The 11,578-nt window shown below is 36.5% G+C and overlaps 2 protein-coding genes across 8 annotated transcripts; both read right to left on the bottom strand.

Annotated features, from left to right (window-relative positions):
• Positions 1-1,356: 1,356 nt before the first annotated feature.
• LOC113320515 (cation/H(+) antiporter 15-like) lies at positions 1,357-4,293 on the bottom strand. 2 transcript variants are annotated; one of them, XM_026568424.1, is made up of 2 exons: positions 3,889-4,293; positions 1,357-3,775 (listed from the first exon to the last, which is right to left on the bottom strand). In XM_026568424.1, exons 1-2 carry the CDS (start codon positions 4,189-4,191, stop codon positions 1,595-1,597), a joined length of 2,484 nt encoding a protein of 827 aa, XP_026424209.1. In that variant the 5' UTR covers positions 4,192-4,293; the 3' UTR covers positions 1,357-1,594. The 2 variants fall into 2 exon arrangements, with proteins under 2 accessions (XP_026424209.1, XP_026424214.1); XM_026568429.1 differs by having other exon boundaries at positions 3,885-4,027.
• A 2,000-nt stretch (positions 4,294-6,293) lies between these two features.
• Positions 6,294-11,349, bottom strand: LOC113320486. 6 transcript variants are annotated; one of them, XR_003346141.1, is made up of 5 exons: positions 9,460-11,349; positions 9,219-9,327; positions 8,623-8,733; positions 6,730-6,757; positions 6,294-6,609 (listed from the first exon to the last, which is right to left on the bottom strand). XR_003346141.1 is itself a non-coding variant. In XM_026568410.1 (4 exons), exons 1-4 carry the CDS (start codon positions 10,363-10,365, stop codon positions 8,693-8,695), a joined length of 420 nt encoding a protein of 139 aa, XP_026424195.1. In that variant the 5' UTR covers positions 10,366-11,349; the 3' UTR covers positions 8,484-8,692. The 6 variants fall into 6 exon arrangements, 3 of the variants coding, with proteins under 3 accessions (XP_026424195.1, XP_026424186.1, XP_026424179.1); XR_003346136.1 differs by lacking the exon at positions 6,730-6,757 and having other exon boundaries at positions 9,460-9,501; positions 10,112-11,349; XR_003346132.1 differs by lacking the exon at positions 6,730-6,757 and having other exon boundaries at positions 8,623-8,707; positions 9,460-9,501; positions 10,112-11,349.
• Positions 11,350-11,578: the final 229 nt, after the last annotated feature.

Genomic DNA, 11,578 nt, shown 5'->3' with positions numbered 1-11,578 from the left:
GCATAATGTGTTATGCATCCTTTGTGGTGGTCTGCGTAATGGATATGCTTTCAGTTTTCGGAAATTGTGCCTAAAGTGTAAGTATCAATTTTCTTGAAACGAAAGGAGTTCATCGTTCTATTAGTTGCAACAGAAAATAAGTTGATGCATAAACCAAAATATGGCTACATAAATTATTATGTATTTTTTATGGTGGTTTGCATAATGGATATACATTTAATTTTCGATTGTGCCTAGAATGATAAACACCTCGGAATTTTTCGTAAAAACTCTAAATTTGATATTGTTGTTTTGCTCATTGCATACTTTGTTTTTAAGCCATTCCAACGAGATAAAATGTGTAAATTCCAAGGAACGGATTTTTCAATATGTTAGATTAAAGTTTTGTTGCCAATTATACCCCTAAAAGATAATTAAGGAGTTATAATAATTAGAATTAAATAGAGGGACAATTTGGAAATTTTCCAAGATATGACATCAAACCACCCCAAATCCAATCTTTTTCTGTCAAATTGGAAAGAAAAAGAAAATGTCCCACATTGACACGAAGTCACCATTTATATAATCCTCTATGGCTTATGCTCGGTCGGCCTAATAAGCATTGGATATAATGAGATAAGATTAAGTTGTGATCATATTCATTAGGCTAAGTGGTAATTATGCCATTTTAGACACTTGCAACAAGATGCATATGCTGCTAAAAATCACATGAAAGTGCAAGCGAGAGGGATGCTTTGTTCTGTACATTCTGATAAAAAATTTAGTATCTAAATAGTTTTATTTTAATCTCAGTTTAAGTCGAGATGTAACCAATTTCATCCTGGTCATTTTATGAATAATTTTTTTTTCTTAGTTTAAGTCAGGATGCACCTATTTTCATCCTAACTATTGTTTTAAATGGATTTTTTTTTTAATCTTAGTTTAAGTCATAATGCAACCAGTTTCATCTTAGCTACTTTTTGAATAAATTTTTTTCTTGTTATTTAAAGTCGGGATGCATCCAGTTTCATCCTCGATAGTTTTTGAATGCTTTTTATTTTTTAGTTTAGGACAGGATGAAACCAGAATCATCATAGTTATTTTTCGAATATTTTTTCCTATTTTATCTTAAGCATGGATGCAACCAGTTTCATCATAGCTATTTTTGGGACAATATATATTTTTCTTAGTTTAAGCCAGGATGCAACCAGTTTCATCCTAGTATTTTTTTCAATTTTTTTTCCGAATATACTATCAACAATGGGACGTATTTTGGAGATCATCAAAAAACTTTTTCAAATATATAAATTTTATTAAAATCGAATATATATTTTGGAAGTTATGAATTTTTTTGTGATTTAAATTGGAGAGAAAGGATAAAAAAAAAAGAAAAATACTTATAAATAAGAGACACAATTATCTTGAATTTTTGGTGTCCATTTTACGCATGCCTAATATTTACATGTCAATTAGGAACATGTTTTATAGATACTTGGCCAAATGACCCATTTTCTCTTTGGATTAATGGAATGCATTTGAAGATTCACACTGTCTGTACCCAAAACAGCTCATTATAAGCCGAAGGTGATGCTTACCTATCAAATAAATAGATTGTTTATTTGAGGGACTTAATTTTTTGTATTCTTTCTTCTTCTTTTGGTGGACGTTGTTGCATGACCAATATACACCCAGACGCTTTAGAGTCAGAAGAAACAAGCATATCACCTATAATCCCTAATTCCGGGAACTCATTCCATTCACTAAAAGCAGCGAATAGTTTTAATGATTCTTGCCCATGATCTCGTCCAACAATCACAAGCTCGAACGACCTTTCCATTTCTTTAATACTCGAAATAAGATCTACACCATCTTTCACCGCTTCTTCGATGTACTCCACATTCTTGAAACCTGCAGTTTGATGCCTAAACGCATATATTGCATCATCATCCAGCTTCTTCTCTTTTGTTCTTTGCTGCTGCATCCTATCATCAGATTGCATGAATCTAATAACTGTCAAGTTTACGTTAACATCATCTCCAATTCGAGCACCATAAGCCAATGCCTCACGATCATCTGGACCGCTCAAGAATATAACCAAAACCTTTGATACTGGAGAGCTGCTGTTACTCATACCACCAAGAGTAGAGGGTCTGGTTTCACCTTTGTCAATTAGGATTCCTACAGAACAAGGTGCCTTTTTGAGAATGTTCATGTTTACTCTTCGGATCGCTGATGAGGACACAGACTTAGAAAGAATAGCTGGGTGTTGGTGGTGAAAGGGTATAATTATCAGGGAGGTTCTTTTATCGAAACCAAGTGAGCAAACATCTTCATGCATTATATTATAAGGTGAGATGGCCGTGAAAGAATTCAATGAAACTATTCCTCTGTTGTGATGTGCATATAATGAAAAGGAATTCATAATGATTCTTGTTGTCGGGTCCATATCCGAGTTCTCGGTTCTAGGCCTTGTTTTGTGAGCGATAAGTAAAGGTGTTGCACGACCTTGAAGTTGAACCAGGTGAAGGGCATAGACGCAGATAGGACTGTATGTTGTTGCATTGGAAGCTTCAAGGAGTTTGACAATGCTCGGGACATTCTCTTCGTGGTAGACACAAGCTAGTATACGAAGCTCCGCGTTGGGTTTAGAGTGCTGGATGGTTTTTCTTCTGTAAGATGCGTATTTGCTCGAGGGATCGTAGAAAAATTTCACTATGATTGAGATTGCTCCAGTAAAAATCACCATAGTTAACACGAGACATCCGTAAAGTTCCCTGCTGATGAGTTGTAGACTTATTGATCGCACCCATATCTGAATGTCTAGCACACCTTGGACATTCATGATGAGTCCTAGAATGATAGCATCTTGGTAAGGCATTCCGGAATAGAAAGCAGGGATTAAAGTTCCTAACAACTTCCCAAAAAAGCTGAACAAGGATATTAGCTGAACTCCCCAGAAAGTTGACATTCTTATATCGTATACCTGGAAAACACATGCTCTAGCAATCACAATTACTGGCACAAGTATACCGGTGACGAAACACTCGAGTTTATTTTCTATTGCGGCTCCTAATGGCGGTCCAGGTGGAACGACCAAACCCAGAAGCAATGGACCTACCAAATAATGCTGCCCAACAATCTCACCGAGCAATGAAGAAACCAAAACCGTAAGAAATATGAAGATTAGGTATCCTTCCTTGACTACCATGTTATCTGCTGTGCGTTTGTTTATCCAGTACATTATGGGTCGTATAACATAGAGAATAACTAGGATGATTAGTAAACAACTGAGAATTGTCCACCAGAAGCTGTATGCAACCGTCGCTCTGCTGCTTTGTACAATTGTTAAAACTAAGAAGACGGAAAGTAAGCTGCAGCATCCACTGACCATGGATGCTGATACAGCTATTCGGCCAAGTTCGGAATTTAGGAGCTTTAGATCAGACAAGAAGGCATTGATGACGTGAGGAGAACTCACGGATGTTAATCCTGCAATAGCATAAAAACCCATGGCTGCATCCGTGGGAAAAAATGTATGATTTCTGCTTACAGTAATGAAAGCCACTGCCGAGGAGAGAATCACAGGTAGCAAGAAGCTAAGGAATCCTACCACCCATGCCATTTTTCCTGATCTCTTTACCATACCCATATCTGATTTTACTCCTATAAGAAACAGAAAAAACATGGAACCGAAGTACTGAACTGTTTCCAATACATACAAAGATGAATATGTGAATATCTTGTTAGCCATTAACCAAGATCGCCCCACACCTGAAGGACCCGTGATTATAGCTCCCTGTTCAACACAATGCATGCATCGATCAACAGAATGCTAATAAAACCATTATCAGAAAACTGCATGCAACAAAGGAGGTAATTAAATTAAAGGGAGAAAAGACGCTTACTTACGATCATCTGAGCAACGAAAGAAGTCACACCAATGGGTTTCAATAGGAATTCCATGGTTGATGTTACCAGAGCTGTGATGGAAATCTGAGCCAAGAAAACAGGAAGTGAATAGTTGAAAGGATCATCTCCCAACCACATGTTGGACTTTCTCTGCAGTAATTGAAGCGGTAGAACTTCCCACATTACAAAATTCTTACCAATGAATTCGTGCTTCTCCGAGACGTTACCAAAATAGCCCTGACAATTTTTAATGACGGTCGGTACATCCAGTGGGGATTCCGCTAGAATCCCCCTGAAATCCATGATTGTCAACGGTTGTTTCTGATACGAGATCTGAAGAAAACAACCGTGTGACTTGTTGAAACTAGAAAAGTTTGTGTTTTTTGCTTTTTATTCTGCTTATATATACGAAGTTTAATCATGGAGGAAAGGAATGTACGGTTTACTGCTAGGTGTAATTGTTGAATTCCAGCCAGCCACTTAGATTTTGGATTGGTCTTACTAGTTACAACAGTTGGCCTCCATGATTATTCACCATCCGTTTTCTCGCGGATATCTGTTTCCTCGGAATTTTGTTATATGGGTGTCTAAATATAGCTTTTCTAAGTTGCAAAATGTTTTATTTACATATAGCACAACCACTTTTCTAGTTACTGTTACCAGTATACGACTGAAATTTTATAGTCGCAAGATGGACTCTACAACAAGTAAAGCATACTCCCTTAATTTCTGGAAAAAGAGATATTATCACTTTTCATTTTGACATATCTCTTTTTACATTATCCCTTTCCAAGGATTTATGAATGTTAGAATAACCAGAAATAGCTATCTCTTTTTTTATTTATAAATAAACTTCGGAGGCTTTCAAGAAGGATTTATGACTGTTAGAATAAACATTGCTTAGATTCTAAGAGTCGTAAATCCTTCCTTTCTGAGTGGTTCCTCTGTTGTAATATTTAGTTGCTCATCATTAAAGGGGTTGTAATATAGAATCCAAGGTAAATAAAATTGAGATGCAGTTGACACTGAGATATCTCAGTTATAGCTTGCTTGCTTGCTCGCTTGAGCAAAGTCAGTCTCAAAGGGAATGGCTTAAACAGCAATGAAAAAAATAAACTAGGAAATGGAAATTACTAAAGATCTGAAAGAAAACCTACTATTATGAATGATATTTTAATGTTGTAGACTTTTCGACTCAAATTCGAACACTAATTCTTTAATTAAGCAATCAATGTAAACTTTTCCTCCTAAAAACAAGGTCTTTGGAGTTCTCCAAAATCTTTCAACGTTGCTTGATCATAATCCTTTTACACTTTCAGTACACTATAGTTTCGTTGAAGTTGTAGATTTAAGGGGTCTGGATCGTGTGCCAACCCCCCCCCCCCCCCCCCCCCCTGTGCCCTCTGTACCTGCCAGTAAATTTACGCCACATGTCCTGCCTGTTTAACCTCTATTAAATGTGTTCAATTTTTTTCCAAAGTTTATCATTACTGATTAAGGAAAGCATATATACCAAAAAAAAAAGAGAAAATAAACGACCATATATCCACCTTATATTTTTGAATCAGATAATACTCTTAATCCACCCGTACTCGACTGTATATTTGATTTACATAGTGCATTTTTTTTGATTTTCACTTCCCTTTGGCTAATTACCATTGTTAAGGTTATTTCTCTGATCTACTTAGCGTCATCTGTAAATATGTAATTTGGCAGAAATCGGCTCAATAAATACAAACTAATCATTGTAATTAGAAAATCATAAGTTTTTAAACAAATCTATCTATAGGGCATAAATCATAGAGCTGTTGAGTATGATAAACTAAAGATATCAAACAGGTGGCGTCAACTTAACTGGAGGGTACAGAGGGCACATGGGAGTCTTGGCACACAGGATCTGGACCCAGATTTAAGGTCATACAACAAGAGAGCGCCATTTTGCCAAAGCAAAATTTCAGTCTCTGTTAACGACAATAGTTGGCACTTTGAGCCTGAATCCAATTTTTCTTTTGAGCACCTTGATCCATGTAAAAAGAGTTACTGTAGGTGCACGCTTGCCAAGAGTACTACATCCATAGTTGTGCACTATGTTGTGTTAGCCGCTAGGCGAGGCGAGGAGCCCAAGCCCCTCGTCTAGCGCTTAGGGCGCCTGTGGCAAAAAAGAATTGTGCACATTTTGGCGCCCCTTGACTCGCCTAGAGCACCAAAAGCACCTTTCACAACATAGGCTGTTCATATTTTTCTTCATGAATACCCATAAATCCGCCGTAGGTTCATCCTGTTCTATGTAAGCCATAAACACATAAGAAAACCCATTTTTCTTATGCGACTCACCTAGGGCGCCTAAAGCACTATTTAGCAAATGTAATTTTTCTTCTTGGTACTCAAATTTTAACCTTCTCTTTTCTTTTTCCTTTTCCACATAAGTAGTACCCACATGACAGAAAAAACCACAGGTCAAGGGGCCCCACATCTGTATGAGGCGGGACAGACCAAAACTAGACTTTCCGGGATTTCCCAGGATACTCAATCACATCAAAATTTGGAACACACCAGTTGCACTCTTTGGCAATCAAAGACAACCTTCCTAGTCACTAGCTTGTAACATTCAGGTTGTCCTTCAATCATCTCATTCTCCAAGAATCTTTTGTTTCTGGGTATCTATGGCCACATGACAAACTCTGTCGGGGCTTCATTCTGATCAACTGCTCCTAATTTGATCTGAAACACCACAACAACAAAAAACGGGAAAGAGATATTGAGAGCCAAAGGCATGAGCAACAGAAATCTTAGGGGAGCAAAATAAGCAATTTTCAAGCAATAGATGTGGTGCTGTCTCACTTGAGCAAAACATTGATAATCTCTAAGCCTGTTTGGGAACAAATAACACATAGTCAGGAAGCAGTTGCATCAAACATACGCACGACAGATAACTTTATACATGATGAAACCAAAGCTGGAAAATGAATAGATTATGGTAATTGTTCTCTCGGAATTAAGTTAATCGCATATTAAACATATGACTTACTAATGATGTTGGATATTGGCTTGATTTTTAAGAAACATCAGTGTGATTTCCTAAATCAGTTTTTACTGATTTTTGGAATGTGTTTAGACTTCTATCTAAACAAAGATTTCTTATCTTAGCTAGTTTGGATTTCCTAAATTAGAGTAAAGCTTGGTTTCCTATTTGAAGTATTGTAAGCCTATAAATAAAGGCATAACCTTTAGGTTATAGGTATCTACATCATCTACACTAGTCTTGTCTAAACCCTTAGGTTGTAGAAATCTCCTCACTAAAAAGAGAAGTAATCTCTCCATTAGCAAGATGTAGATCCTCTCATAGCTTTAGGGTTAGGAGAATTGGGAGAAAGTTGAAGGTGAGTTGAGAATGTGAAGAAGAAGAATGGTTGTTGGGTGTCATGTGCATTGTGTATTCTCTGATATATGAATGAAGTGAAATTCTGCTGCCCGTGGACGTAGGTCATTGCCGAACCACATAAATCTCTGTGTCTTGTGTGTTCTATGTGCATTAGCTTCCGTTGAATGTTTAGTTTTCGTTTCTGATGCCTGATCCTATGGAATGCCTTGAGGAATAATATGAACCTCTGGGCACAACAAATGAGTCTGTCTTCAAATCCAACTTGTATCAGCACTAATAATAAGATTCAAACTCACTGAGTCTAAGCAAGTTTAGGTCAGAGCCTTGGCATCTAAAAGACAGTTATGTTTTTGTTGCATTTGTTAGATAAAAAGGAGAACCACATATGGTGGCAGTAACAACTTCAATCTGTCACTGGGGCTCTCCAAAATGATGAAACTATGGTTTAACAGTGTGTCCTACTAGGGAAATAAGTACTGTATGTCCGGCACGCAAACATATATAGGATACTAAGTTTTCAGTTGTTTTAACGCGTAATGTTGGAACATAATGAGGACCAACTCAGGGTTAGATGATAGGCAGCCGATGCTAGAAATCTGGTTATTCGGGAATGCACTACAAGTTAATTTATTGGAGTCAGGAAAATATCAAGTTCCAAGTTGACTCTTTGCTCCTACAGTAGACGAACCAGATCATGGAGCTCAGCATCTACAACTCGTATCACTTTTTGCAACAATAGACTAGTCCATCATTCTACCCGAACGAGAGCTATTAGCACAGAAAAGCAAACACACAGCTTATCTAATTAACCATACCTGAACTGATTCTAAAAGCTCTCTAATTGTCTAAATCACATAGGAAAAAATCTATATGGCAGCTAAATATTCAATTATACTCAAACATAAATCCGCACCGAATCAAATAAATAGAAAACGGATGTTTCTACCTTAAGCTCCCCTTTTCTTGTACGTGATATTATTAGGTGGTACAAACATTCACTCTGTTCACCGGAACTTGATTGGTACTGGTATCCAAAGCTTTTGTAATTTGTTCTTAAACAAAGTGACAGAAGATGTGGATACAAGTATCAGTCAAGTAGCAGTTGGAATGCATCTAAAGTTGTAAAAGCTCCCAATAATACAATAGACATAGAGAAAAAGAAAAATTAATATAGAACTGCTATAGCAGATCCCACTGTCAGATAGAAATGGAACTATGAGACAAAGAAATTCAGATAAACATTCTAGCAAGTATATGAAAATCAATCTACAATCGGCATCAAATTTCTTTCTAAAAGGAGGAGAGATGTGCAAAACGAAGATGTGATTACAAATACAAGAGCAGATGATAACCTGGTAAAGCCTTCATTCAAAACGTTGGCCAACTTCCTACAATTTGATTGATTTGGGACCCCCAGGTTTGTCATAGACATGACGCCTGAATATCCACGAACAAAATCAAACCTGAAGCAAGATAGTCGCACGGGCAATACATTTGTAACAACAGTGCAACCAAAAAAGAACCAAAACCTCGAATACCAATAGTAAACAGACCAAAAACTTATTTACATGCTTTACTTTTAACTTATTTTGGCCACACATATCGGGATATGTAAACATAATGTACTGATGACTATCAACGATCCAATGGTGACACAAAAGTAAGACAAAATTTTATATCTTATGTAAAAGTAGCACTGGTTTGGAGAATATTGTTAAGTTATTTTTTGTACAAAATTCTTTACCAGACTTGCAGAAAGACAACTCTTAAATAATGCGCTTTAAATCTGGTTTTGACACTATAATGAAATTCTTTAAGATACAGCCTGTCTTTTCACCTATCATCAAAATTAACCAGTAAATATGATGCACCTCTTCATACAGAAAAGAACATAAATAACCATGTCAAGAATTATAGGACGATAAGTTTCACAAGAGGATAAGTTTACCCTGCTACAGAAGTTGCCAAGAATTACAGGAGGAGAAGCTACAGAGATGGTAATCAAAATCGTTGGATCCCTTTGATTAGCATTTACATACTCATCATCCATATGAGACCTGAGTAAAGATAAATACAACAGGATCAAAATTAATTCAACAAAATGCGAAAAATTCACAAATCCCCAAAATTTCAAAATACATAAACATATGAAAAAAAATCTGGATTTTATAACTAAAAAGTTAACTTACTTTCTGCAATTACATCCTCGAGATCTATTTGTCGATGTAACTCTGCCTCATCACATTACAGTGAATTCAGATTACAAAACACTAATGCAGCAAAGCAATTACTATCGAAGTTGACATGATTTTGAGTTTCTTCGTCCTTTTGGTAATTTCTCATTCAAACTGATATAATGTGTTTTTGAAGTTATAAAGAAAAAAATGCAACCTAGGCACTGTTAAAGATATCAATATCAAAGCATAAAGTGCAACCAAACAACATCAAATTTAGAGTATATCTCTCTAACCACACAGTGAAGTAGAACTAGAGGAACCAAATTTAAATAAAAAGAAACCGAAATTAAAGCCAAGCCCATAATCCAATTCAGATAAAGAACCTTGGCAGGTCAATAGGAACCTCAAATAGGTATGGACAAGTTCGAAAGGATTTAACGGGCCTACTCAATGCCTCTTTCTAAAGAAACAAATTTTTTTTTGACTAGAAATAAGAAAGAATATCTATACTATGAAAGATAGTTTCATTGTTATAGACTTTTTGACTCCAATGGGGACACTTATTCTTCAATTAAGAAAAATGCAATTGTTAACATCACCTAGCTTTTCTCCAAGATCTTTCAACGAAATAAGGCTATGCATATGAGGAGTTGCTTGAACATACCCATTTGCACCTTCAGTACACCATAGTTTCGTTGAAGTTATAGGTTTAAGGTCATAACAAGAGATAACGCCATTTTGCCATAGTATAATTTCAGTCGCTGTAAGGGATAATAGCTGGCACTTTGAGCCTGAATCCAATTTATTGCTGAACACCTTGATCCAAGTAAAAGAGTTAATGTAGCTACGTGCTTTCAAGCGAGTACTACGTCGGCAGTTGTTGATATTTTTCTTCTTGAATACCCATACATTCATCATAGGTTCTCCTTGCTTTATGTCAGGAAGACACAAACAAAGATCCCCTTCAAGCGTAACACTAATAGAGGAATTGGAAGGAAAATGACGAACTGGTGACGGAAGATGTTGAAATGTTTCATATGCTAAATCAAAGGCTACAATATCACACTTTCATATGCAGAGCCCCATTAGCTAAAAATGCCCGATTTCGAGAACTTATAGCTAATTTCTGGTTTGTCTCTCCACCCGTTGCCATCACCAAGAGTGCAAACTTGGATGTGTCGCTTGCCAAGGTAGAAAATCTTAACCAATTTATAATCTGTTGAATCACTGGAATGACAATAACCGAATCCAGCACAAACAAAAGACTGAAGAGGAAAATTGTAGGCTTCTCAGGAGGAAAACGGACACGTTCACTAGTGATGGTATTGAAAATGTAGATAACAACACCGAATTTGGGCTCCCAAGTATCATAACATACCAAACCATTGCAAGAACCAATCAAGTTGAAGAGATAAATACCAGTAAATACACTGCCTATCTCTGTAACAATCTTGAGAAAATTTTGTGGTTGTTCCTTGGTACAATTTGAATTTACTAACATCTCAGAAAATTGTTCTATATAATGGAGTTTACAATCATCATAGTAATATATAGGTTTCTTAGTGAAAAGCATACCTGTCTTTGATTTCCCCAATAAATTTCGCCAGACTTTGCATTGCAAGAAGGATTTGATTGGTAATCGATTACGTATTTCTAATACCAAATCTGAACTCAAATTCTCCATCATTATTCCCTTTTCCAATAAAATTGCGGCTACTAGATGCGAATGAGGGATGCCAATTAGGGTTTTGAGGTTTTCTAGTACCTTTCACCGATTCTTCTTTGATTCTTGTTCTACAGCCTAGGGTTTTTGAATCTCGCGGATTTTGAGATCCGTCGCCCTTTTTGATTTCTTATACAGAATGGCCTCATGTTATTACCGACTCAGAGAAACCGGTTTAACGTTTTTTAATAAGGGTGCCCGTGGAGGGTTACAACTTGCAACACTTTGTTCGTGATTGGATCTAAATCAGACTCGGCAAGAAGCCTAGAACCAGATTTCAGATCTTTTTTGTTTGGGACCATGGTTTGTCGGGATCATGGTTTTTTTTTTTTTTTTTTTTAGGACCATAGTTTTATTTTGGGTAAAAATATTAGAAGTAAATCTAGGTCACCCCTTATCTACATACTT

Source organism: Papaver somniferum, chromosome 1, assembly GCF_003573695.1.
Source record: "Papaver somniferum cultivar HN1 chromosome 1, ASM357369v1, whole genome shotgun sequence".
Lineage (NCBI taxonomy): Eukaryota > Viridiplantae > Streptophyta > Magnoliopsida > Ranunculales > Papaveraceae > Papaver > Papaver somniferum.
Note: the sequence above shows the minus strand (reverse complement) of the source record. Positions and strands in the feature narration are given on the sequence as shown.

Coding starts and splice junctions, on each gene's coding strand:
- LOC113320486 (XM_026568394.1), bottom strand. CDS start 10,365: ATGATGAATGTATGGGTATTCAAGAAGAAAAATATCAACAACTGCCGA. Junction 9,502..10,111: donor TGTACTGAAGGTGCAAATGG/GTATGTTCAAGC, acceptor GTGATGAGGCAG/AGTTACATCGACAAATAGAT. Junction 9,328..9,459: donor CGAGGATGTAATTGCAGAAA/GTAAGTTAACTT, acceptor ATCTTTACTCAG/GTCTCATATGGATGATGAGT.
- LOC113320515 (XM_026568424.1), bottom strand. CDS start 4,191: ATGGATTTCAGGGGGATTCTAGCGGAATCCCCACTGGATGTACCGACC. Junction 3,776..3,888: donor CTTTCGTTGCTCAGATGATC/GTAAGTAAGCGT, acceptor TGTGTTGAACAG/GGAGCTATAATCACGGGTCC.